We start from the raw sequence: 27491 nt of genomic DNA, 5'->3' as shown, positions 1-27491 counted from the left end.
AGGGAAGGGAAGGGAAGGGAAGGGAAGGGAAGGGAAGGGAAGAAAAAGCTATACACATGTGCAAATTAGTGTATGAAGCCTCTGCAAGCAACAGGGTCACAACTGAGTTTTCAGCCCCTTTGCTAATATGAAATGCACTTCTTTATAATGTGGGAGTACAGAAAACACAAACTTTCAATTGCTTGCTAAAGTGATCTGAATTCTTAGCAAGACATGGAACGAGCATGAACTCTGGGCTGACAATGAGGAGGATGAACAGCCACTGGCCACCTCAGACAGACTGAGAAGATGAGACCAGAACTGCGGAGACATTTCCCTGCATACCAACTGGCAATTATAAATTTACTGAATTTCTTTTTTCAGATAATAAAACAGCATCAGTTTGGGTTTACAAATTTCATGATTTAACAGGTGCTTAACACACTGAAAAGTTTTGTTTTGTTTTGTTTTTTAATAAAAAGCACTGCAATGGTGATTGTATTTCTGTAGACTGATGTCTATATTTCTCATTATTGGATAAATTTCTGAAACTATTATAAAGTCACAACTTACAAAGTTGGTGCAGAGCCATTGTCTGTGAGGATGAGTCTAGGATGCTGCTGAATTGTGATGGGAGAGCTGGAACCTGACCCTGAGCTTGCTGATGACACACTAGGTGGGCGCATCTCAGACAGATAGTCGGGAGCAGAATCCACTTGGAGTGGGAGCTGGTGAATGTGGATGTCATCAGTGACCGGGGTGTCCATGATACCACAAGTAAGGATGTGTGAGAGGCTGCAGTCATCACAAGCACATCTGATCAAGAATTAAGGACAGTTACCAAGAAAGCCAACTCTGAAGGTTGGGTTCAAACCTCTGCTTGTATTAGTGCAGGGTGAAGGCCAGTAGCACCCAGGCAGCCCAGCTCACCTTCGCCTGTAGTTGCAGTTGGGGCAGTCAGGCATGCTCAACCGAGATGACAACATGTGCCTCCTGGTATCTGTGAAGTTGTTCTCTCCAGTAACCACTTTCTTATTAGTCAACTAGAGGAAATTTACCAAACAATGGCTTAAATTTACAAGATACTTTCCCCATTTTAACTATAACAGTAACCATTTACAAACGCAGAGGCCCACTTTTTGCAGAAGGACAAAACAAAAACAAGGGAGTAGCCCTGGAATCTACAGGGCAGGGAACCCACTTGGTGTTCAGGTCTTGGCCAGATACACACCTCGTGCATTTTTGCAGATAACCAGAAGGTAGGTCTGCTCTGGGTGCTCAGCACTTGCTAGACACTTCTCTACTGGAGAAGATTGGACCTGACAGCTATATAGGAAGTAACATCTAAACTCAACTGACAAGTAGGCATCTGGATTCCAAAGGGAGAAGGGTGTACCAAAACCCAACTGAGCCTATTGGCACACTCAGGCAAAGGGGCCTCCGACTCATCCCATTGGTGGGCGGGAGCTCAATTTCAATCTGATGCAATTGGCTAACTGGCACCAACAAAAAGTTCAGGGAAAATGGGTCCTTGTACCAGTTCTCACAATTCCTACCAAGATTATTCTCTTCAATATACATAAATGAAAGACCACGTATGGCAAGTATATGCAATCAGTTTATCTGAAAGTTAAAATCACTATGTTTAATGACTTTTATACTGGCAGGAGATGCCAATGGTCTTCATTGGTATCCTGTAACAGAGAGTATGCCTAGATACTAAGGTGACACTTGTTCTGTACAGTCATTTACATGTCTCTCCTGTCAATCTCACCTGTTCTTCAATTAATCTCCTTTGTTTAAAAATCTCCCAATCTTCTGTTAACATGCGCTGTTTGGTTTTCATTGTCATCTAGAAAGGAAATATAAAAACACATAGAAACAAACAAACAAACAAACAAACCAACCAAAAACCTTCGTAGTAACTACACAGAACACTCATGGGCTAGAGAGATGGCTCAGTAATTAAGAGCACTTGCTGCTCTTCCAGAGGTCCTGAGTTCAATTCCCAGCAACCACATGATGGCTCACAACCATCTGGAATGGGAGCCGATGCCCTCTTTTGGTGTGTCTGAAGAGAGCTACAGTGTACTCATATACATAAAATAAATCTTTAAAAGAAAAAAAAAAGAACACTCTCAAGGAAGATTCTTTTAAATGATAAAATCAAAACAGGAGTGCAATACAAAACAATGAACTATATACAAAACAATGAGCTATCACATTTCAGCCTTCAGCCTGACACTTTATCTTAATCTCCTCATGTGGAAAACCTCAAGAGCTCCAGAACTTGGAGATCAGTGTACATTCTGTACAGAAGGAAGTAAATGCTTGATCTCTTGATAGGCCACAACCTGTTTCAGAACTCCTGAAGCTGGTCTGTTCCACCCATGTGCAAGACCTTCCTAGTCCTGAGAACATTAGCTCTGAGAACACTGGCCCTATTACCCTTCAGCTATATAATGTCAATAATAACAACATCATAAAATAAATTAAAATTAAAAACATGAAGTACAAAACAATGCAGTTTGAGAAGAAAACCTGAAACAGACTATTGAAGGAATCTCAAATGTCTGCCAACTCTTATGGCACATTTCCCATCCCAAGAACTAAGGCATGTACAGGCCAACATATACTCCTTTCAAATTCCTGAGAGCAGAGATCTGCAGCAACTTCTCAGTTAGAACTGAGGGACTGTGGGGGTGCAAAGCAGACACCAGCTGCTATTATTATGGGCACTGTTGCAAACAACTTTACTATGCCCTCTTCAGAAATTTTTCAGTATTCCACATGCTTGTCTGATGTATAGAGTGCCTACAACACACTAGATCCCTTCTACTACTGTCCAGTAGTGTGAAAGGCAAACCCAGATTATTATAGGTGGTAACCCTTTACAAGTGACAGGAGCCATTCTATGTGGTCTTAGCTTCAGCACACATGGCTACAGCATGCCTTTCCTATGACATATTGTACGCTCAAGGATCTCTTGAGTTTAGAGTCCCTTTGTAGTTTGAAACCTTAGCTGACTTGAATGGGCACAGAAGCAAGCTCTCCTATTTTTGCTACTAATTCAGTTGTACTTTGTATACATCTAGCTCCTCTTCCCCTTCCATGTATTATTCACTATGATGACAAGAGTTAGCCAGGTACAGGCTAGTGCTATAGTTTAGTTCTCTCTCTCTCTCTCTCTCTCTCTCTCTCTCTCTCTCTCTCTCTCTCTCTCTCTCTTTTTTAAATAATGTATTATTTTATGTGTATCAGTGTACTGCTAGCATGTATGTCTGTGTACCACAGGCATGCTTGGTGCCCACAAACGCCAGAAGAGTGTGTTAGATTGCCTGAAACTGGAGTTATAAATGGCTATAAGTTGTCATGTAGATAATGGGAATTTAACCTGGGTTCTCTGAAAAAGCAGCCAATGCTGTCAACTGCTGAGACATCTCTCCAGCCACCTACAATCATAAAGAGGGAGAGTGTTCACAAGTTCTTGACTGTCCGCATAAGGTCCATGTGCTGAGTAACACTGGAAGGTGAAGGAACCTTATAAGAGGTGGCTTCCAGTAGAAGTTAGGTCACTGGGGCATAACCAGGAAATGTAATATTAGAACTCAAACTCTTTCTCTCTGCTTTCTGGAGCCCTAAGGACTTTCTCTATCATGGCCTCCAGCCGTGTGCTGTGCCACGACCAAAGCACAGTAAAAGTCAAGGGAATCATACCTAGACTGCAGCCTCTTCCCTTTCAGCTGGATATTTAAGCCACAGGCTATTAACACTAGCACTCAGGAGGCAAAGGAAGAGGATCACAAGTTTACATCTAGCATGGAAAAGTGGGACTAGTCCAGTGTTACCATGAGGGCCAAAGTTATTAACAGAGAGAGTTTTCACAAGTTCTAAACTAGAAACCCTCTTTCCAACAACTTAGCAGTAGACAAAGAGAATAAAGAACTCAACCAGTATCTAAATGGCATAATGATCCCGAGATTTATGTGGGACTAGCTTATATCTCAACCCCAAACATATGCTCCTATCTGTTTACAAACTGTCTTGCACATACAACACTGGGCTGCCACTTCTCCTTTATTACTCTTCATATTAGTATCTCTAAAACAGAACAACCTTTGAAACCTAAAGCCGTTCTTGCTTCATCAGAAGCTCTAGAAAGGAAAAGGGGCTGGATCAGTGGCAGACATACCATCTTAACAACATGTCCGGTGCCCCCTGAGATAGAGTGGCCACTTGGTATACCCATTTCAGGTCCATCTTCAGAAGGTATATCCCACTTGTCCTGCTATCCTCTGCCCTTATAAGCTACCTGGATGTATGTCTGTCTGTCTGTTCTCTACTGGACTGTTCTGGATGAAGAGAGAATGGGCACTGAATAATAGTATGATTGATAAATGGCTGCTGGATCTGAAAGGCCTGGAAACTTTCTAAGGTCCTCTATCAGAACACAGAGACAGTGGGTACAACCTTTTTGAGGACCTAATTGTTGCTGCCACACAATAATAGTCAGATTAGAGGTCTGTGATGTTGTTTAATTTTCACCAGGGCATACCAAGGCAGGGAGCTCTGCAACTCAGACTGTAGCTAGCAACTTAGCACATAGGCCCCAGAGTGCAGGCTGGGCTTCAAGGGCAGCATTTACCTGCTCATCCACATAGGCATCGATCCTCTTCTGACACTCCAGCCACTCCTCAGCAACTTTGCGCAACTCTTCCTCAGAACGCTGGTACCTCTGCAGCAAGGTGCTGTACATGTCTTCAGTGCAGGTGTCGTGTGTGGTGGTTCCTAGCCTAGGAGGGAGAAGGCCTATCACAAAGGAAGAGCCCAAAAGTTCCTGGCCAAACAGAAGAATCTTGGCTGCCTGTTGCTATTGTCTAACTTTATCACCTCCTGTCACAAAACATACCACAGCAAGTCTTAAAGATTATGTACACACTCTGAACAGAACCACATATAAAGGAGATGTTCAAATAAATAACAGCACCTGCTGAAAGAAACTAGCAGGAATCCTAAAAATACTAAGGTTACAACATATGGCGCTGTATACACATTTCTTATTAATATACACTGACCCAGAGAAAACAAAATGTTTAATGACAAATACAAAACATATAAATCATACAATTATACACATATGTTTTGAAGTGGAAATACATTCATGCTTTAAAAAGGTATGACCGGGGGGCTGGAGAGATAGCTCAGTGGTTAAGAGCATTGACTGTTCCAGAGGTCCTGAGTTCAATTCCTAGCAACCATATGGTGGCTCACAACCATCTGTAATAAGACCCAATGCTCTTTTCTGGTGTGTCTGAAGACAGCTACAGTGTACTCATACACATAAAATTAATTAATTGTTATGACCAAAGCATGTTTAAAAATATGTTGTGCATAAATACCTAAAAATATATGTAAGAAACACAAAGTTACTTACACTGCCTGCCACCTCATGATTCTATCTATAACAACCTAGTGATTTAATAATGAAAAGAAATAACAACATTGCATACACTAGCAAGATTGTGCTGATAGGACCCTGATATAGCAGTCTCTAGTGAGACTACTCCGGGGCCTAGCAAACACAGAAGTGGATGCTCACAGTCAGCTATTGGATGGATCACAGGGCCCCAAATGGAGGAGCTAGAGAAAATACCCAAGGAGCTAAAGGGATCTGCAGCCCTATAGGTGGAACAACATTATGAACTAACCAGTACCCTGGAGCTCTTGACTCTAGCTGCATATGTATCAAAAGATGGCCTAGTCGGCCATCACTGGAAAGAGAGGCCCATTGGACATGCAAACTTTATATGCCCCAGTACAGGGGAACGCCAGGGTCAGAAAGTGGGAGTGGGTGGGTAGGGGGGCAGGGGGGGAGGGTATGGGGGACTTTTGGGATAGCATTGGAAATGTAAATGAGGAAAATACCTAATTAAAAAAAAACTCCATCCAAAAAAAAAGAAATAACAAAATCATTTTTAGTCAAAACAATTTCACAGGTAAGAATGAACAGAAATAGTTGCCAAAGTCTTTTCCTTTCACTTTGTCAGGGTGGGTCATTTGTGATCACTGTACAAACAGGGAATTCCTAGACAATCTACTGGTTGCAAGGCTACCTGGCACAGGTGTCCACCTAAGCTCTGTGCCAATGCCTGATATCACCTTAGGTCCCATACTGTATGTTGCAGCCCTGAAAGAAGGTTTTCTGCTGATTCCTACTGCTGCCAGCCTTGTCCTTTTTTGAACTGATTCTATTCTTCAATATAAATCCCAATTACCATGTGTGATGGTCTGAATGAGAACTGTCCCCCATAATCTGGTACATCTGAACACTTGGTCTCTGTTGGTGGTGCTGCTTGGGGAAGTTTAGGAAGCACAGTTTGACTGGAGAAATTTGAGATTGGAAGCCTCATTCCACTTGCAATTTGTTCTCTCTGCTTTGTGATCATGGCTAAGGCATGAGCTCTCAGCTTCCTGTTTCTACTGCCATGCTTTCCCACCAATATGGACTCCTGTCTCTGGACTGGTAAGCCCAGATAAACACTCCCCTCTCTCTGTAAGTTGCCTTAGTTATAGTGGTTTCTTTTTTTCGTAGCAACAGAAAAGTAACTAAGACACCGTGAACTTCCATCCTGCCTTTCTTCAAGTGTTCTTCCTTCTCAAGTTACAAATACAGACCATCTGAACAAAGGAGAGTGAAATGACAGGGACCCTGAAGATTGCTTGGTGGTGGGATAAGGTGGCCACAACATTCTCACAGCACTTCTACAGGAATCGTAAAAATACTAAGGCTACAACAAATGGAGCTGTATACACATTTCTTATAGTAAGGACAAACAGCCGGATTCTTTAACTAGTAACTTGCCAGGATAATGGGTCAAGGCAGCAGGTGAGCTCAGAGACAAGACTCTCAAAGGACAAGGGGAAAGGAGAATTTCTGTTTGAAAACATGAAAATATTTTGTAATTATTAATTGCAAATACTGTGAAGATAATTAATGTTACTGAATCATAACTTAAAATGGTAAATTACATGTTTTAACAAAAAATTTTAAATCAAGTCAAATGGCATTGAATTGAGTGTAAAATGCATTATATAGTATGTAAATATCCCAATAAAGTGGCCAATAAACAAGTGGTTTTCTTATGTTTTGTCTTTATTATGGTTTGGCTCTGAAAATGTCTCCCAAGGGTTCCTGTGTTGAAGCCTTAGTTCCCAGAACAGCATTTCAGAGGCAGGGCTTTGGGTGTGCAGCAGGAGGGGGAGCTCTGACCTCAGAGCCTTCCGGGCTACGTATCAGGAACTGGTGGAAACCTGCTGCACTTTATTCCTTAATCCTTTCTCTTCAGGGCAGTTACAACAAGGTGAACATCTTTCCTCTGCCAAGTACTTCAGTGATGGACTACATTTTCTGAAATGGGGAGCCTCCTTACAAGTTCCTATCTGCAGCGTTTAGTCGGTGTTAGAAAGCTAACAATAGGAAAATACGTTTCTGTGAATAAGGATGACCTTTAGGCAGATTGTTTATTTATTTATTTGTATGTGTGTGCAAAGCCACAAGGCGGGTAGAGGAGAAGACCTACTGTCTTGTTCTATCACTTTGATCTCTTTGTCTCACTGAACCTGGACTTCAACAGTTCAGTCACACTAACTGTCTGGCAGACTCTAAATTTACACACCGTCCCAGTACTGGAGGTTCTAAGTACATACAGCCATGGCTTACTTTTATGGAGGTGCAAAGGTCTCAAACTTGGGTCCTCATGCTTGTACAGCAAGACCTCTTGGACAGTGACACCCTCCTATCCCCAGTTACTGAACATTTTTAAAATGGGTCTTACCATAAAAATTCTGACTGTCCTGAAATTCCCTCTCTATGCAGATCAGATTGCCCTCTAAAATAATATTAACAAAAACAATAAAAAAAAGACAAACTAAATAAACCTGTGCTGGTCATCGGCTGTTTGTCATCTCATAACCTATTAAACTATATGTATGCACTGCACAGTTCATATCTCTATTTTACTTTATTAACTTTTTGCCCACCTTCTTTTGTAGACAGGATCTTTCTATATAGCCCTGGCTGTCCTTGAATTCACAGAGATCTAGCTACTTGTGCCTTCCAAATACTGAGATTAGAGTTATAACCCACCATGCCCAGCTGACCTTGTATTTTTTTGTAAGTTAATGAGCCTACAACAACTATGTATCTCAGTAGTAATTTATGGCAAAACTTTTTATGAGTTGCCAAATGTAGATCTGTACACTAAAAAGTCAAGTATAAACTATTCTTGGATTTGAAAAGTAAATCTGTGGTGAGACACAAAGGAACAGCATTTTCTGGACCGACTAGAACTCTTTAGAAGGCATACTGCTTTCCCTCTTTCCTATACCTCATTTCCTACTCTTGAGAGTAATAGGGAGTGAACACTCTAAACTAGGATACTGTTACCTCTTTGGAATCTGACTGTAACTCCTAATGAGAATGATATTCTGAACGTGGGAGCAGAAAAGAAATCATTTCTGTCTAGAGATCAAATGGATGACTGATAACCCAAAACTTGCTAAGAAAAAAAACTAAGGGCAGGTACAGAGACTTACTCTAGCCCCACAGGAGACTTGGGTGAATGTGATCCGCACAACGTGGACAAGAATACTTTCATGTTAACCCTGGCTTCCTTTCCTGTCACAAGGGTCAGAGTCAGAAATTTCCATTGTGGGGCTGGTGAAATGGCTCAGCAGGTAAAAAGCACTGACTGTTCTTCCAAAGGTCCTGAGTTCAAATCCCAGCAACCACATGGTGGCTTACAACCACCTGTAATGAGATCTGATGCTCTCTTCTGGTGTCTAAAGACAGCTACAGTGTACTTACATATAATAAATAAATAAATTTTTGGGCCAGAGCGAGCAGAGGTCTAAAATCCAACTCCCAACAACCACATGAAGGCTCACAACCATCTGTACAGCTACAGTGTACTCATATACATTAAAATAAATAAATCTTTTAAAAGGAAAAAGGAAAAGAAAAAGAAAAAGAAAAATTTCCCATTTTACCTCCAAGAGTGTACTGGATGCTTTTGATTTTTGAAATTGTGTGTGTGCCTGCGAGAGTGGTTAGTGGATATACATGTGCACAAATGTTATCATAGCTTGCATGCAGAAACCAGAGAACAATGTCCAGGAAGAAGTCTCGCCTTCCATCATGTGGGACCTGGAGATCAAGTTCAAACCCAGGTTATCAGGCTTGACAGCAAGTGCCTTTACCTCCTGAAACATCTTGACCATCCTGCATCAAATGCTTTTAAGTAGTGGGCATAGAAAGAATGGCTGTGAAGCAAAATGAGGCTGAGCAAAACTGGTAAAAACCTGCAAAACGTACACTAATTCTACACAGTACTTTGTCCTGACTTCCTTGTGTTGTTCCCTCTGACCAACTACTTCTGAATTGGTTCTTTCTCTTGGAGTGAAGTGTAGTGGGCAAAATAAAAGTAGCTGCTGTTAGTATGTACCTACATTGTGACAATGTAATATGTAGTAAAACAGAGGTGGAACAAAATCAAGTAGAGATGATTTGATTTTTGAAATTGTGTGTGTGTGTGTGTGTGTGTGTGTGTGTGTGCCCCTGCGCAAGTGGTTAGTGGATAAGCTAATGGTGATAAGCTGAGTAAGCTAATCACCATTCAACTCTATTGAGTACTTCATCTACTGATAAAGGAGAGGCTAGCTGCAGGACAAACATATGCTCATACTTCACACTCCATTTAGCATAGTTCACCCCCAAAAGAGGCCCATTCAAGAGTTCTGTACTTATGTGCTCGTCTTGGTAACAGTAGAGACTCTCACCAGCTCTCCTGTTGAGAAGTGACATAGGCAGTACAGTATACTAGGATAAACCAAGAAAAGGCATACCTAATTCCAGGGGAGTCTAAGGCACTCTGAGACCCATGTTCTTCCTCCTCCTCTACCTCCTACAACCTAAGAAACCTACCAGGATCCATGACTGAACCAAGACCTGTCAAGGTAAAGCAATGTGTGCCAAAGCCTTTATTCATTTATGAGATATTATGGTGTTATGTTTTATATGGTATTATGGTTTGCTATTTAAAATTTCAATTGGGAGCTGAAAAAAAAATGGCTCAGCAGTAAACAGCATTGGCTGTTCTTTTAGAAGACCTATTTTGGTTCCATCACAAACATGGTGGCTTAGAACCGCCTGTAAATCCATTTGCAGGGGATCCAATGCCCTCTTCTTGACTCTCTAATCATTGTGGCACACGAGACACAGACATGCATGTAAGCAAAACATTCATATACATATAATAAATTATAAATAAAAGTTTAGTTGTATTGTATCTCAGGGTCTGAGCTTTCTGTCCACTGTCTTTTTCCCCTATGCCCTGTGATTTTTCCTATAAGGACTTCCATGTGGTAGTGACCTATATAGCCACATGCGCGTACACAAGATTACAGCAATAGAGAATCCAAGTCAAGACAAAATACCTGATCTGAGACACCAGTGCTGGCAAGTTGCTCTGGAGAAGTGGCTCTGAAAAGACCAGATTTTCAAATAGATGTTTGTTATGCAGTTCCCATGTCACCTGGAACTTTTTCAAATGTTCATTTTCCTAGTTTAAAAAAACAACAGCAACAAAAAAGACAACAGAAGATGTAGTGAGTGGATGAAACTGAAACTTTCCAAAATGATCCCCCCTCACCAACGTACTGCCACCGTCTACACAGGCCTACAACATCCTGCTTCTGATGAGTCACTGCTCCCTGCTGGGGTCAAAACACATCAAACCAGATCACTAACATGAGCAATATGGGTCACTACCTCACTGCCTTCTAAGTAACTCGTACCCACCCCAACCCTAGACATGGGTGGCAGGTGCGTTCAGAGATTTAAAAATGACAGAAGAAAAAACAAAACACATGACTGGAGATATGTCTCATCTAGTCAAGGTGCCTCATGGTAACCTGATGAACTAATTATGATTTCTGGAACCCACATGACAAGAACCAGCTTGTACACCTTGTCTTCTTGACTTCCAGAGATGCACACACAAATATATAAAACATTTTTAAAAAGAAAAACGTATGAGTCAGGACAATACTCTTCTTGCCTGTCTTTGTGAAAGCTCATTCTGATAGCTGCAGATATATTCTCCACTGGGGACACTCAGACAACACAAGGGCTTTTATTTTCCTAAGACACAGGAGCAAGCTGCTCAGGTGCTATAGACAGCAGACTGCAAGCCTGCAGCAGTGCCACACTGGTGCTGCATCAGTGCTCTGACTCCTCTGGTGCACACCACTTCTTTGTCCTTTCAGGGCACATATTACAGAGCTCAGGACTCCATTCCTTTTTTTCTAATTTACTAGTTTTCTTTTCAGTCTTTTATTGTTTGCCTATTAAACTTTTTGTCTCCTTTCTCTTTGCTTTTACACTACCAAGGATGTAACAATAGGCCTTGAACATGTTGTGTAAGCCCATTACACTCACTGATCTACATACCCAGATCCTTTTTTGTTTAAGGTAAACAAAAAAGTTTCTCTATGTAGATACATTGGCCACTAACTGAAGATCCTCCCGCCTCTGGATACTAAATGCTGGATTTAAAGGTAGGGTGTGGGGGAGGGGGAGAGGGGCAGGGAGAAAGGAGACTGGGAAAGATTATGTGTTTCTGAGTTTATTTTCCCACAAACTGAGATGACCCTTTGCCATCATCATCTTAACCTTGACTATGAATTTAAACACATTTTATTTCTTTAGACATAGAAAACACAGTTACTTTGTAGGCTGAAAATTCACTATCTTCAGTGTTCAGTTGTTGTCTCTGTTTGCTCTCAGCTGTGTTTTCTTCAACCTTTATTTTGTGACTTTAAAACAAACAAACAATCTAATTAACTAGGGCTGAAGAGATGGCTCAGCAGTAATGAGCACTGGCTGCTCATCCAGAGGACCAGAGTTTGAATTTTAGCACCCACATGGCAGCTCACAACAATCTGTAACTCTACTTACAGGGGTTTAGTGCCTTTCTCCTGGACTGGCCTGTGTGGAATCAGACATGAAGATGGTACACAGACATACACACAACAAAACAACCACACACATTAAAAAAACAAAAACAAAAAACAAAAAACAAACCTTCAAAACATAAAAAAAATTAAATTTCAAAACAAAACAATGAAACTGGTAAGTGTCTCATTTGAGAGGGGGATGTAACCTGTGCACAGCTTGGACCACTGCAAGGTTCTTTAATGTATCACAAAAATCCAGGGTCATGATAAACAATTCCTGTTCTCCTTCCAGTGCTTGGATTGAAGTCACTTATGGGCCCTGCACTTCAAGTGGACTCCACCCTGGACTAGACTGAGACTTAAATTCCATATCAGGACCAGAAGGAATCCTTGGGACCAATATTGATTTGAGTACACATGTTCTCAGGGTTCTAATTTTCAACTAAGTTTTGAACACTAGGTCTTTTCCCCCTTTATGCCTTCTCAGCAAAGACTTTTTTTTTAATTTAAAGATTTATTTGTTTTATTTATATGATTATATTGTAGCTGTTTTCATGCACACCAGAAGAGGGCCTTGGATCCCACTACAGATGGTTGTGAGCCACCTTGTGGGTTGCTGGGATTTGAACTCGGGACCTCTGAAAGAGCAGCCAGTGCTTTTAACCGCTGAGCCATCTCTCCAGCCCCTCAGCAAAGACTTTTATTTTCTTTTATATTTCCTAAATTTACTTGTTCCCTTGAAGAACAAATACAACAGAATATGTAACCTATGCCATGCATAATCAAAAGTAATACTCCTATATCTGCATTTTGTTCAAGTTTTAACGGGGTTCACACCACAAGAAAATATTTCTATATTGTAAGTTAATAATTATTTAACTCCTGAACATATATCCAGAGAACTATATACCCTACCATAAAGATCTGTACTCGAGAGCTAAAGAGATGGCTCAGCAGTTAAGCGAGAGCACTGACTGCTCTTCCAAAGGTCCTGAGTTCAATTCCCAACAATGATATAGTGGTTCACAACCATCTGTCATGGGATCCAGTGACCTCTTCTGGTGTGTCTGAAGACAGCTAGCGAGTGAGTGATATATATACTCACATATATAAAATAATAAATAAATAAATAAATCCTAAGGGGGGGGGAGATGTTTGCACTCCCATGTTTAACTCACTAACTACTTAATTCACTATAGCAAAAAATTAGAATCAACCTAGTTGTCCACCAACAGATGAATGGGCAATGAAAATTAAACACACACACACACACACACACACACACACGATCATATAGTATTTAGCTCTGGGAAAAACTAACTATTTGTAGGAAAATGGATGGACTTAGAATACATATTAAGTAAGTTCAGGAACTCTCAGAAATAAAGAAGCTACTTGTTTTCTCCCATATGCAGACTCTAGCCAAGACTATATGCACATATGTAAATAACTGTGCATGTGGGCATAGCACAACATGACAGAAAGCAAGCAAGAAAGGCTATTAGGGATGAGACAGTACTGAATACAGGTCAGTAATGAGCACCAGCTGTAAAACATTTTTTTTTTAAATTTTAACTTTGACGTGGATTTTTCAGTTTGAGTAGTGGGTTAAATGTAGAAAAATCTATTGATAGTGAGTGAAAGTGTAAAATTAAAATGTACGGCTATACAACTTCTATTTTGAATGGCTACTCTAACTATATAGAAGCATACTGAGATGCATAGACTTTAGAATTGGTTAATTTTGATATGTGATTTTTTTAAAATTTCCCAACTGTATATATGTATGTATAAACATTTGTAAATAAATAATACTGTTAAGCATAGCTTATTTAAAACTTTATTTTGAGGGGTTAGTGATGGAACCCAGGGTTCTGAACATAGTAGGCTATCATTCTACCATTGAGCTCAAGTAGAACTCTGCTAATTTTGTAAAATGGAGTCATGTGAGGATGGATAGACACCAACAGCACTTTCTGGAGTGTGCATTTTTAACAACCTAGACTGGTACTCTCCAGAGAGATGGAGCACATATCAAAATTAACACATATTAACACAAATTAACACATCAAAAAATCACATATCAAAATTAACCAATTCTAAAGTCTATGCATCTCAGTATGCTTCTATATAGTTAGAGTAGCCATTCAAAATAGAAGTTGTATAGCCGTACATTTTAATTTTACAGCTCTAAAACTAAGTCTAGAATTGGCCAAGTCCCAAGTTGAGGTGGAGGTGGGCTAAACTGTACAAGATTTACAAAGAGGTGCATAGGTCAACTGCAAGTACCAGGGCCCTCACACCCAGCTTGCCTTAGTCACTTCAGCCAATTTTCACTAACCGCATGTCTCACACTCCTCTTATTGGAAGTAATTACCTGGCACGGTGGCAGAATGAGGAAGGAAAATTGGACAGTGTAGGGCTGTTGCAATTTCTTGCCAAATGGTGTTATGTGAACTTTTCTGGAGTTAACATTAGACCATAAACATCAGAATCAGATAAATAAGCAATGGTTTCTACATTGTTCCCAAAACATAGCTACCACTAAGAAAGCAACAAAACCCACCGACTTAAGTATCAAGTATCACTTAATAATCAGATAACATAATGATGAAGACTTGCAGGTCGTGAGGGTGGGGTTGGGGACCACATTTGACAGGATAGGAGAGGCAACATAAGGAGTTTATACTGATGTGCCTGAGGAACCTGGTCTGCTTCCAACTGCAACGACTGTATTTCCACACAATGCCTCTGTCCACCCAGGAAGAGAGTGGTCAGAAATTCACTTGTGTCCCCACTAGAACTGTGAGAACAGTGTAAAGACAGGGTTTCTCAACTGTGCTGCTAGTACACACGTGAAGAAGTCTAAGCAAGAGGCCTTTGGCTATGCCTTTCATCAACTGCAGCACCTGTCACTGGCAGTACACCAACATAAACCCAGAACACCAACACCTTCACAGACTCCCCTCAATGTATCACTGCTCTCACCTCCATAGCCTAGTGTCTAACTTCCTAGTGCTCAGGTCTTCCTAAACAGATTTTCATCCTATGGCTCCTGGACATTAATTCTCTAAATGCTTCTCTCTGCCAGCAAATTCCATTAAACTAACAATCCTACTACACCTTGTGTGCAAAGGACTCTGTGATCGTACAAGGAGGGCTTAACCATATGATCAGTCCCCTGGCTGCATATTATCTCCCTACCAAATGCTTTTGTTCTTATGTTCACCTCAGCAGCCAGGAAAGAAGTGGATATGGTCTCTCACCAGAGTGCCAAGAAAGGTACTGATGGATCGTGCTGCCTGGCAAAGGGCACCATACTCCTCCAGGAGTAGGGAGACAAAGTGGTGTGCCTGTGGTGGGCCCTGCAAGCCAGACGGAGCCTTGGCCTTTGCTGCAGCAGAGAGCTGCCGGAGCAGACGGACCTTCATTTCTAGCACATATTCCCGGGCTTGTTGCTCCAACCGCTGGTAGAGTTGATAGGGGTCCCGCTCACAGAGCCTGTAGAGACACAGAAAGAATCACCACTTAGCCATGATTTGTCCACACATGTCAGTTTTCCTGTCAGTGTCACTGACAATCCACTGTCTTTCTTGTGGCAACCTATGGGAGTCACAGAGAAGGAACTTGTGCACCTAAAGCATTTGATGCCAGGTAACTCATAGACATTGACATGACCCCAAATGCTTCCTAGGACTGCATTGTTTATGCAACCTGTACTCCATACCTACAGTCCATGAAAAAAGATCTTAGTCCATCTCTAAGGAAGGTATTATAACTCACAAATAAGAGTAAAAAGTGCCTGAGAATTGACCCCAGGTGCTAATCCAATGAGTGAATTAGAAAGTGACAAGCCCCAATCCCAGCAGAGATGATATCTGGCTGAAGGGCTGGGGCCAAGTTTACCTTCCTTCTTTCTAGAAACTCATGTGTATCATACAAACGAGCCTGTGTCATTTTCATAATTAGAAAAAGTGTTAAGATACAGGTTATCCCATTTTTAAATTATCAACAAAGTGATGAAATGCATAAAATACAATGAAATGCTTAAAAGCACGGGAAATATATCCCTGCAGCCATCCATGATTGTAATTAATGTCCAAATTTTGAGAAACTATAAGTTACCACCCAGAGAAAGAAAACTTTCTTCCTCAGCCTCCTGATGCTGCATTATAGGTTCATGCATGGAGATGATCCAGTTTTTAAAACTTGCTCTATAGTACGGTATTGTTATGATTAAAGCTGCCACTTCTTTAAAATGTACACTTCTGAGATGCCTGTAGATCAGAAGTTCTCAACCTGTGGGTGGAGACCCTTTTGGGAGGGGAGGAGTTAAGTGATCCTTTCCCGTGGAGTCACCTAAGACCATCACCGAACACGGATATTTACATTATGATTCATGTAGCAAAATCAGTTATGAAGTAGTAATAGATTATGGTTGGGGAATCACTATGACATGAAGAATTGTATTAAAGGGTCACAGCATTAGAAAGGCTGAGAACCACCATTCTAGATGGAAGCATAAAGCCACTGAAGCAATAACTAAAACATATACTGGAATGTGTCACTATGAAAAAACAGCTGAGCTAAGTGGCTGTTACAAACCAGGTGTAGAATATACTAAACTATGAATTTTATATCAATAGATTCTTACATCTTTTGGCTACCACATTAAATCTTAAGAAAAGAGGATAGTTGTTACCTCTTCGATTAAAGAAAGAGAGAGAACGAGAGAGAGGAGGGAGGGAAGGAGGAAGGAGAGAAGAAGGGAGGGAGGGAAAAAGACAGAGAGAGAGAGAGAGAGAGAGAGAGAGAGAGAGAGAGAAAATTAGCACAGTGTTATGGGTCACTTTCACTCCCAGTACTCAAGATGGGAAAAATCACTATGAGTTGGATGCAAGCCTGGCTTACATAGCAAGTTCCACCCTAGCCAGAGTTATATGGTGAAATCTCAAAAATAAACAAAACAAACAAACAAACATATTTATTATTTTTAATGTGTGTATGTATGTGTACCTGAATTTATGTATACCATATACATGCCTGAGCCTATAGAGACCAAAAAAGGACATTGTATCCCCCTGGAAATGTGAATTACAGGCATTTACGAGCTGCCATAACTGGACTAGGTTCTGAAAAACAAATCTAAGCCCTCTACAACAGCAGCAAGCAGTCTCAACTGTTAAGTTATCTCTCCATCCCCTCTTGTTCCCTTTCTAAAGTTAAACATCACTAAAAGAAAAGTTGTAAATGATAGAGAGTCAAGGTAAAATTTGCAAAGTCGTATAGAAAGTATGTATCTATATAAAATCTGCAAAATAGTATGTAAAGTCTTATATAAATGTGCAAGGTAATAAATATGTAAAGCCAAGTCTACAATGTGCTTAGAGAAAATAAATGGGTAGGGTTGTTAACGTGGCTGCTACATTTAAAAAAGATGTATTAATTTTTATAACATTAAAATTTAGTGGGTTCCCCCTCCCCCATTATTAAAGATCAAACTCAGGGCTTTATACATACTACCCAAGAGCTCAACCACTGAGCTATCCCTAGCCTTTGGTTTCAGGAGACAGGGTCTTACTATGTGGCTTATGTGCCGTGAATGTGCTGTAAAGCACAGATTAACCTCCTGTCTTAATTTTTCCGTGCTGGGATTACAGGTATATATCACTAAGTCTGGCAACAATTTTAAGCAGAATGTGTTCTATACGTTTAAGGACAGTAACATAAAATTCAAATGAGCATGGGACAACTGAACTTACAAGAACACTAGAGAGCTGAGAAGGCTCAGTGAGGAAGATCACTTGCTTTGCAAGCACGAGGACCTGAATTCAAACTCCTAGTCCCCTTGTAAAAGGCCTGACCCTGACAACCCTGAGCATGTCTGTCATCCAGCCTTGGAAGGTGAAAATAAGTGTTTTCTGAAAACTCACTGGCATCCAGCCTAGCTGAAAAAGAGTGGACATCCAAAGCGTGATGGCCAACCAGTACATGTTGTAAAACTATTTAATCTTGACCTGGGCTTTCTACCCTGCCTTAAGACCATTTAGTTTTCAGATAAAAACCATATATAACCTTTATACTTATAATAAGTCTTAAACAGTATAAAGGTTCAGCAGCTGCCTACCCTCTATGCTGTTAGAATCTGTTGTCAAAATTACTTAATTTTGACTGCAGGTTTTTAATCCCATCTTAAACCATTTAGATTTTGGATTAAAAATATGTAAGTTTTATACTGGTAATAAGTCAATAACTGCTAAATATTATTGTTTATGTTTTATCTGGGCTGTTCTGAACTCTAGTTGGCTAGCCCTGAGAGCTACATTTTCTTTCCTTTTTTTATTTTTTGTTTTTCAAGACAAGGTTTCTCTGTATAGCCCTGGCTGTCCTGGAACTCACTTTGTAGACCAGGCTGGTTTCGAACTCAAAAATCCACCTGCCTCTGCCTCCCAAGTGCTGGGATTAAGGTGGGCTATATTTTCTTGACACCTAACCCTTGGTGGCTTCTCTTTTTTTCTTTTTTTGTACTTTTTTTTCCCTTGTGGTCTTCCTCTGACCCTCAAGCCCAGAAAACTTAAACCCCACTTGTGTCTCTTTTGCCCAATTATTGGCTGTTGACATCTTTATTTACCAATCATAAATAACTTGGGGCCAAGGTATATGTAGAGATTCTCTCACCTCTGGGAAAGCCAGGTCTTGGGGGACCACACTTAACATTACAATAGATAATAAAAGACAACAAGTACATCCAGAATAGTGGGCTTTTTCAGTTCACTGAAAAGCCATTATCTCAAGGCAATCAGGAGGAGAGCAAAAGAAGATACCCTGGCCTTTCAGAACATACTCGTGCACATAAACAAACACATACACCGGGTAGTGGTGGTTCACGCCTTTAATCCCGGCACTTGGAAGGCAGAGGCAGAGGCAGAGGCAGGAGGATTTCTGAGTTCGAGGCCAGCCTAGTCTATACAGGACTATACAGAGAAACCCTGTCTTCAAAAACAAACAAACAAACAAACAAACACAACAACAAACACATACAACCTCTATGAAAAAGGAAGTCCCAAGGACACGTCCTTATAGTTTTTTTCAGTGCTGTTAAATTAGAAGCATTTTGATTCTCTGTCCATTTCCACATTTTATAAATTTAAGGAAGAAACTATGTGATATTTTTGAGAACAGATATTTTTTAATTTATAACTTTTATGAGTATGTGAGTTTTGCTTACATATATGAGTACCACATGTATGCCTGGTGCTCCCCAAAAAGGGTGTTGATCCCTGAACCTGCAGTTATAGACAGTTGTGATCAAGTCCTCAGCAAGGGCAGCCAGTGCTTCTAATCACTGAGTGATCTCTCTCAAGCCCACGCAAACAGACTTATGTGAAAAAGACAATGCAAGTAGTTTATCACTCAATCAATCAATCACAAGTGTTGATAGGTGCTGCTCCACCTGGATAAAACTTGTGCTGACAGTATTCTAAAGCATCACAGATGTAGCATTAAGGATCTGGGATGTCACTGGGCTTTGGTGGTGCACGCCTTTAATCCCAGCACTTGGGAGGCAGAGGCAGGCAGATTTCTGAGTTCGAGGCCAGCCTGGTCTACAAAGTGAGTTCCAGGACAGCCAGGGCTACATAGAGAAACCCTGTCTTGAAAAACCAAAAAAACAAAAACAAAAACAAACAAAACAAAACAAAACAAAAAGGATCTGGGATGTCATGGGTTTTATGTGTCACTAACTAGGAAGTCAGTTCTTAAAAAGGCACTTCTATTTGGAACTGTCTTACAAAACACTAAGTAGGTAACAGGTCAAATCAGGAACACAATGCTTTGTAAATCAATGCCTCTGCTTCTTTGGCAGAATCTATGGCAAATGTGACTTCATAAGATGCCAAAGTATGTAATCAAAATATGAGGAAAAAAAATGAGAATCGATCCATGAAATATGCAGCTCAGATTTTTTGCTTTTATTTGGAACACTTCTAAAATTGGGAAAAGATGGCACACTTAAGTTGTAATGAAAAGCAGAAGTGATGCCCACCTCACTTTCTGTCAGTCACCGGGCACAGGGAGCCTGCTGAAGGGCAGATGCTGGGTAGAAAGCACTCCCTGTGAGAACAGCTGCTATGCACCTCATGGAGCAAGTGCCTTCACAGGCTGTTCAATCTCAGGAGTGCTTCGGTGGACAGGCGGACTCTGCCTTTCTCCCTGAGTTACAAATGTAAAAGTGCTTATAAAAATATCTAATACCAGCTGGTATAGCAAGAACTCTAGCATCTTGGTTGTGCTAATATGACATATGCCATATGTCTTAATATATGACAGAAACATTTCAGTTTACAAACAGGAGAACCCAGACAGGTATAGTGGCACATGTAGTTAGAGGCAGAAGCTGACTATAGACTGAATTCCAGGATAGCCAGGGCTACACAGAGAAACCGTTTCAAAATCAAACAGGAAGGAAGGAAGGAAGGAAGGAAGGAAGGAAGGAAGGAAGGAAGGAAAAGAAGGAGAGGGAGGGAGGAAGGAAGGAAGGAAAAGAAGGAGAGGGAGGGAGGAAGGAAGGAAGGAAAAGAAGGAGAGGGAGGGAGGAAGGAAACCTGCAATTTTTGACCCAGAAGTCTCCTGTTTGCCAGTTATCTGCTGAAGAAAAGAGCTGCACCAAGAACTCAGAAGTCCTGCTGAGTTTTACTCAGGACAAGCACTGAGGCTCCATGGACAGGAGGAGGGCAAGGGGATGTAACATGAAGGGGCAACCTGTACCTATCCACGAGCTCCTTCACGCCCTCTTTGTCGGGAACCAGAGACTGGTCCTGATCTTCTGCCAGCGGGGTCCCTGCCTGGCGGTATATGCATCGGACCATGTAGCGTACTTCTGACCAATAGTTCTGCAGTTGTTGTGGTTCCCGTTCTGTCTCTGCTGAGATGTCTCTGTGACAACATAGGAACCAGCAGAATTAAGGGAGGTAGTCTACCTAACTTCCCACCAGGTACTCCTCAACCCCATACTCTGACCCCATATGACAAACAGAGCCCTTGCTTTCCATCCTTTGGTGCCTTGTTCCAGGCCAGGGGTACAGCCCTTTGCTATGAACTCCTAGCTTCTTCTTTCAACTCCTAATACCTTCCATCACAAGCTCATCTTCCATACTCATTTTTTATGCTCATCTTAGACTTACTTTTCTTTTCAAATTAATATTCTTTTTCTTGAGATAAAGTCTTGCTATAAGTCCCTGACTGCACTGGAACTTATAGGTAGACAGCTCTGCCTGTCAAGTGCTAAGATTACAACATGAAATAAGAGTTGACATTTATTTAAATTCTAAGAGTTCTCCCATTTTGCTCTTTAAATGGTCCAGCTTACTAGTGTTTAGTCTCTTAAGGGCAATATTTTTGTCTTTTTGTATAGTTTTTTTCCCTCATAATAGAAAAGTCATGTCCTACTCTTGGAGATATGTCAAACAGATATTTGTCAAAAGAACCCCATATCCCAGGCAAGCACAACATATTCTTACATATCCCATGATCCTAGCATTAAGTGGCACAACACAATACATACCTGCGTTCACTGCAGGCCTCACATGAACAGGCATCTGAGGGCGTGGTGCCTAGCCCTGATGAGGTCATGGTCTGTGTGCCTAGGGCCAGCCTCCCAGCACCACTGGTCTCAGGCTGGGAACCCCCAAGAGATGAGTGAAGGAGAAAATCTTGGCCCTGCTTTAAAAATAGAATACAACAGACCAATTATGTTTATGGCATCAACTGTCTACTGACTTCTTAAAAAATGCCTTTTAGAGGCAGATATGACTTTTATCTCAGCACTCAGGAGGCAGAGGCGGGTGGATCTTTCTGAATTTGAGACCAGCATGATCTACATAGAGAGTTCTAGGACAACCCGAACTACATAAAAAGATCCTGTCTTAAAACAAAACAAAACAAAACTGCCTACTAGAAAAATGTTACAACACAAACACTTAAATCTATATAGCAAACTTTTGGAGAAGCTGAAAAGGGACTATCAGGTGACAAGAGTCTACTACACAGCAGCACAGGCTGGCCCTGAACACGTTATGCAGCCTGCGTTTTCTTGCCTCAGTGTGCAGCACACTGGATAGGCAGGCAATAAACTCCAGGTTTATCTGAATCAATGCTGTTCTTACTTCCAGTGGTTTCTACCATCACATGACAACATCCAACAGATTTCATTCAAAGGAAGGAAAGAAGGGGAGAGGGGGAAAAAAAGAAAAGACAAACAATCTTGCCTTCCAGTGCCCTAAATAGCATGTGATAATCATTCTAGTAGGCACTTGTAAAGGTGTGATCCGACCACAACTTCCTGAAAAACAAAGGCAGTGGGCCCAGAACCTATACTGTCTGACCACGGACAAAAAGACTTGAGGTCACTCTAGGCAGACAAGTTAGGTTAAAGCACTGGAATACACTCATGTCTACAACAGAGCCAGCCTGCTCTGACAACATCCTAACTAAGAGTGAAACACTGAGGCATGGGGCAGGCTTCTTTAAGGGAAAGGATCAGACATGAGAAATGTTTCCTATAGCTCCTGTTCCCTATAGAATACACACACCCCTTTACACCACCCTAAGGCTACTGCTGTTCAAGAAGGCTAATGTGCTTCAAAGGTTTGGCAAATCGACACTAGTATCAGACTCCTGAAGTGGAAGAACTCAAGAACCCAAGAACTTCCTGCCCAAGAGATACAGCAGGGAACTGTACTGTCACTCCCACATGGGAGAAGGAGCTGTCATCAGCAAAGAACCCACACAAATAGGTGCTGAACAATGAGAAGATCCAGTTAGCATCCTAGACCAGAGGAAATAAGTACCTAGTGTTGGTCAGACATCAAGCCTACAAGTATTCCTGCTATTGTGACTCAGCTACATGTAACCTAGAGCAAGCACCTTTTAGCCAAAAAAGCCAGTCGGCTTGACAACCTAGACCCTAAATGTCTCCTTTCTGAGCCTCCTCCTCCACTGTGGAATAAAGAAGTATAAGGACATGAGACACAGCCTCTACTACTGTTATTCCTATCCTACTGTTATTCCTCTTCTACTGATGATTGGCATCACTCTTACCCAGAGATAAGCAGGCAAAGCTTTTTCTGGTGACAATCACCAGATTTTCTCAACAGCAGCAGATCAGTCAATTAATGTACAAGCTGACTATTCTCTCCCAGCTCGTGCCCACACCCATGCTCACCTCAAACTAGCACATTCCCAACCTGCCACTCAGTGTAACCTGTCACCTCTCACCGGGGGACTGCTAGGTCTCTACTGGCTTCCACTTGCCCTTATCCACTCTCAAATAGTAACCAGAGAGAGTTCATGGGCTCCCCTGCCTAAAATCTTCTGTTCATTTCTGTATCACTTTGGAATACATTCCTTGCTTCTTATCAAAGCCTTCCAACTTGTCTGGGACAAAGTTCTGCTTCTGTGTCACTGTACTTGTTCTTCTGTCTATAGTGCTCATCCGGCTAACCTTCTGCCTGGTTATGTTCTGTCCAAATTGGACACCATTTTTCAAAATATGACGATTATTTTCTATTCACTTGGCAATGTGAAATTTGCAATGACCAGCTTCCTGGCCTCTACAAAGATGGATGGTAAGCTTCCATCAGCATAGACTACTGCTTCTGCCACCCTATTTTACCCACAACGACAGATTGTACCTTCAAGCTGTAGACCCAAATAAACCTCTGACCTCAAGCTGTTTCCATCAGGTACTTTATTAGAGCGATGAAGCAGGATCATTTATATGATATACCTGACTCTGATTTATAGGTTCAGAGCTAGTTTGTGGAAGGAATGTGGAAGAGTTTGGAGGTTTGGGCTAGATAAGCCTTCAAATGCATTCTCATGCAGTGTAGACATTCAAACTGCCAAAAAAGGAGAACAGCAAAGACCAAAAGGAACAAGTGAGATAAGCAGAACCTACTTCTTCTTGGGACAATGTCAGGTTTAAGTGATGCTAAAAAACAAAACAAAAAAACCATAAAAAACCCACTATTAGTGTCTCTCAGGTCAATCTTGAAGGTAAGAATGTAAGTAAGTTCTTAGCTACTGTTCCAGCACCCTGCTTTCCTGCTTGCCACCATGCTCATCATGAACCAACACTCTGAAACTGCTATGTCAAGAGCAAAACAAATTCAATAAAACAAATTCTGAAACAGCAAAACTGCACCTTGGCAAGAAAAGAGCAAAACCAAGCCATCAGCTGACCTAATGCTTCATGAGTAAGGTCAAGCCTATCATTTTCTACCAGCTGAGAAAGTTCTTTCCCTTCAGAATCAGATAACTTCCCCGCGAGCGAAACTTCACGGTAAATTTAAACATTTAATTTACACAATAAATGAAAAGACAAAAGAGATTTATGTGTCCCTCCTCTATTTTAAACCACATATAGCATTCTCAAAGTGACTGATTAATAGACAGACAGACAGACAGACAGACAGAAAGAAAGAAAGAATGAACTTTAGGGCTCACATTAAAGATTATGAATTCTGACAAAAGGCTTAATCAGTGAAGTGCTTGCTATATAAGCCTCAGATCCTGAGTTCTATTGCAAGCATACAATGCGCCCACAACATAAAAAGCCAAGAGCAGTGGTACATGCTGGTAATCTTACTACTGGAGATGAAGAGACAGAGTACACTAGGGTGCACTGATCAATCAATCAATCAATGTAGCCAAATGAGTGAGCTTCAGATTCCATGAGAGGCCCTGAGGTTTTGAGTAAATTATTATGTGAAATATTCAGAACAACACTGCCATAGAGCATACATTAAAAAAAAGTTCTACAAAGTGAATTCCAGGACAGCCAGGGATATACAGAGAAACCCTGTCACGAAAAAAACAAAAACAAAACAAAACAAAACAAAAAAAAGTTCTCAAAAAATAAGGTGAAAAGCAACTAGAAAAAACCAACAATGTCAATCTATGACCTCCACATGCGTGGATGTATATATACACACACAAAAGCCTAAGGAAAACCTTCATATTAATCATATCCTTAATTTGTGCCTACCTCTTTAGTCTCTGTCCCTTTTATTTTACCATTTTTACACTTTTACTACAGTATGAGGTATAAAATTCAAACGTATTTTTAAGCTTACTCCAAGAGTGTTCACTACTGTACTTCAGGTTTTTTTCCCCACTAACTTACCCTTTTTTGTTTCTTTCCTATATATACAATGCCAAAAAGCCAATGTATCTCCACTCTCTGGTATAGACACCTCAAATATTTTAGTAAAGGTATCCAATCATTACAAACAACAGCACACAGTGGTTAAGGGCACAGGCTCTGAAACCAAAATACGGTGGTTTGAAACCTGATGATGCCTCGTCTGTTTGATCTGTTTGATCTGTCTGGCCTAATTTTTTTCAAACAGCACTGGCTGAGGCTGTGCCTTCAGACCGTACAGACAACCAGTCAGCTACAATGCATTCATTTTTTTCAAGACATCCTTGGAGTGTTTAAAACAGCTAGTGCTGGTGGTAAGGCTAGTCCAGCTATCTGGCTGACAATCCTTTTGCTCAAGGTAGGTAGGGCAGTATGGAAGAGTCCAGCAGCTGAGTGTAGGAAGTCAAGCATGTATCAAGTTTGCTTACAGTCTGGGAGTGATGGCATATGCCTTTAATTCAGCACTCAAGAGACAGAGAAAGGGGGATCTCAGAGTTAAGAGGCCAGCCTGGGGGCTGGTGAGATGGCTCAGAGGTTAAGAGTGCCAACTGCTCTTCCAAAGGTCCTGAGTTCAAATCCCAGCAACCACATGGTGGCTCACAACCATCTGAAATGAAATCTGATGCCCTCTTCTGGAGTGTCTGAAGACATATAATAAATAAATAAATAAATAAATAAATAAATAAATAAAAAGAGGCCAGCCTGTTCTATATATATATAATGAGTTCCAAGATAGCCAGAACTAGAACTACATAGAAAGATCCTGTCTCAAACAGACACACACACACACTAAGGTTGCTTACAAATACAATTTTATTTTATTATTCATGTATTTATTTTATTATTTTGAGGTGGAATTTTACTATGTAACTGTGGTTGGCTTAGAACTACTATTTAGACCAGGATGGCCTTAAACTCAGAGTGCTGTCTGCTTCTTCCTCTCAAGCACTGGCTGCCATCATACCAAGCTACAAATACAGTTTTAAAGAGTTTATTAGTAGTAGTAACAATGATTTAAAAAAAATTTAGGGAGAATACATGTTTAAGGATTTTTATTGAAGGGAGAGAGAGGAGAACTCTTACTCACTGAATCATCTTGTAGTCTGATGAAGGCTAGGGCACTTAAAACCAATGAAAAGGCCACTGCAGTATTTTTTCATGCACTTTGATCAAAAGATGAACCAGCATACAGAAGACAACTTAGAAAAAGAACTACAAAAGATGTAAACTTTGCCACTCTAATCACTCAATTATTTTTGCTTATGAAAATATAATACTAGATTTTACAGGCAATCAAGCTGGGTTGTTTTTTTTTTTGGTTTTTTTTTTTTTTTTTTTTTTTTTGGTTTTTCGAGACAGGATTTCTCTGTATAGCCCTGGCTGTCCTGGAACTCACTTTCTAGACCAGGCTGGCTTCGAACTCAGAAATCTGCNCTGTATAGCCCTGGCTGTCCTGGAACTCACTTTCTAGACCAGGCTGGCTTCGAACTCAGAAATCTGCCTGCCTCTGCCTCCCAAGTGCTGGGATTAAAGACGTGAGCCACCACGCCCAGCCATTCAAGCTGGTTTTATAAATACTTTATACCGCAGGAACTCCTTCCATCCATCTACAGAGAAAAGCATTTGTAACTGTGATCCAAAAGAATAATCTTTAACAGCAAAATTTGGAAGCTCAAACGTATTATATTTATACAGGTGATTAGCACACAGCAACAAACCTCAATTACAATGAATGAATACTATATGGTTATAAATTTTAAACATTAAAAAAAAAAATCAAACTACAGTGTCTAGATTTCCATGCTTCAGTGCTATTACTAACAGAGGCCAGAAGGTGATCAACAGCTCAGAAGGAAAGCAATCCTAAGAATCAGAGCCACAACAGGACCTAAGCTAAGGAGCAGCACTTGGTTTCTCTGTGCTAAGAGTCAACACCAAACACATCCACAACCACAGGAAGCAACCAGTCCTAACTCACCAGTAAGAACAAACTTAGAAAATCCAAATAAGCTCACCCACACTTCCTCTTTCCTTCCTTCCCTCCTTCCCTCCCTTCCTTCCTTCCTTTTATGAGACAAGGCCTTACTATGTGGCTCTAGTTAGACTGTACTTCACTATATAGACCAGGGTGGTCTTCAACTCAGATAGAGCTACTAGGCTTTGTCTCAAGAGTGATGGTCTTAAAGGTATATACTACTAACACCCCAAAAGTCTACCTTTCTATTGAGTGCACAACAAGAAAACCTAAAAAACACTACCCAGAAATAGAAGAAAGAATATAGAAAGGAGGGGAGGA

General features: G+C 40.9%; 1 protein-coding gene across 5 annotated transcripts in view; it reads right to left on the bottom strand.

Annotated features, from left to right (window-relative positions):
- Fam193a (family with sequence similarity 193 member A) overlaps positions 1-27491 on the bottom strand; it is a 125449-nt gene that overhangs the window by 50789 nt on the left and 47169 nt on the right. For 3 of the 5 annotated variants that reach the window (XM_021162177.1, XM_029477880.1, XM_021162178.2), the window contains exons 3-10: positions 21557-21714; positions 20761-20928; positions 15261-15495; positions 10474-10598; positions 4625-4772; positions 1754-1831; positions 910-1022; positions 553-795 (exon numbers count right to left, since the gene is read on the bottom strand). In XM_021162177.1, the coding sequence (XP_021017836.1) occupies positions 553-795; positions 910-1022; positions 1754-1831; positions 4625-4772; positions 10474-10598; positions 15261-15495; positions 20761-20928; positions 21557-21714 (1268 nt within the window). The remainder of the gene's footprint in view (positions 1-552; positions 796-909; positions 1023-1753; positions 1832-4624; positions 4773-10473; positions 10599-15260; positions 15496-20760; positions 20929-21556; positions 21715-27491) is intronic. The other 2 variants (XM_021162179.2, XM_029477881.1) reach the window with 2 other exon arrangements.

Source organism: Mus caroli, chromosome 5 (genome assembly GCF_900094665.2).
Source record: "Mus caroli chromosome 5, CAROLI_EIJ_v1.1, whole genome shotgun sequence".
Taxonomy (NCBI): Eukaryota; Metazoa; Chordata; class Mammalia; order Rodentia; family Muridae; genus Mus; species Mus caroli.
This window is presented reverse-complemented; position numbering and strand designations above follow the sequence as displayed.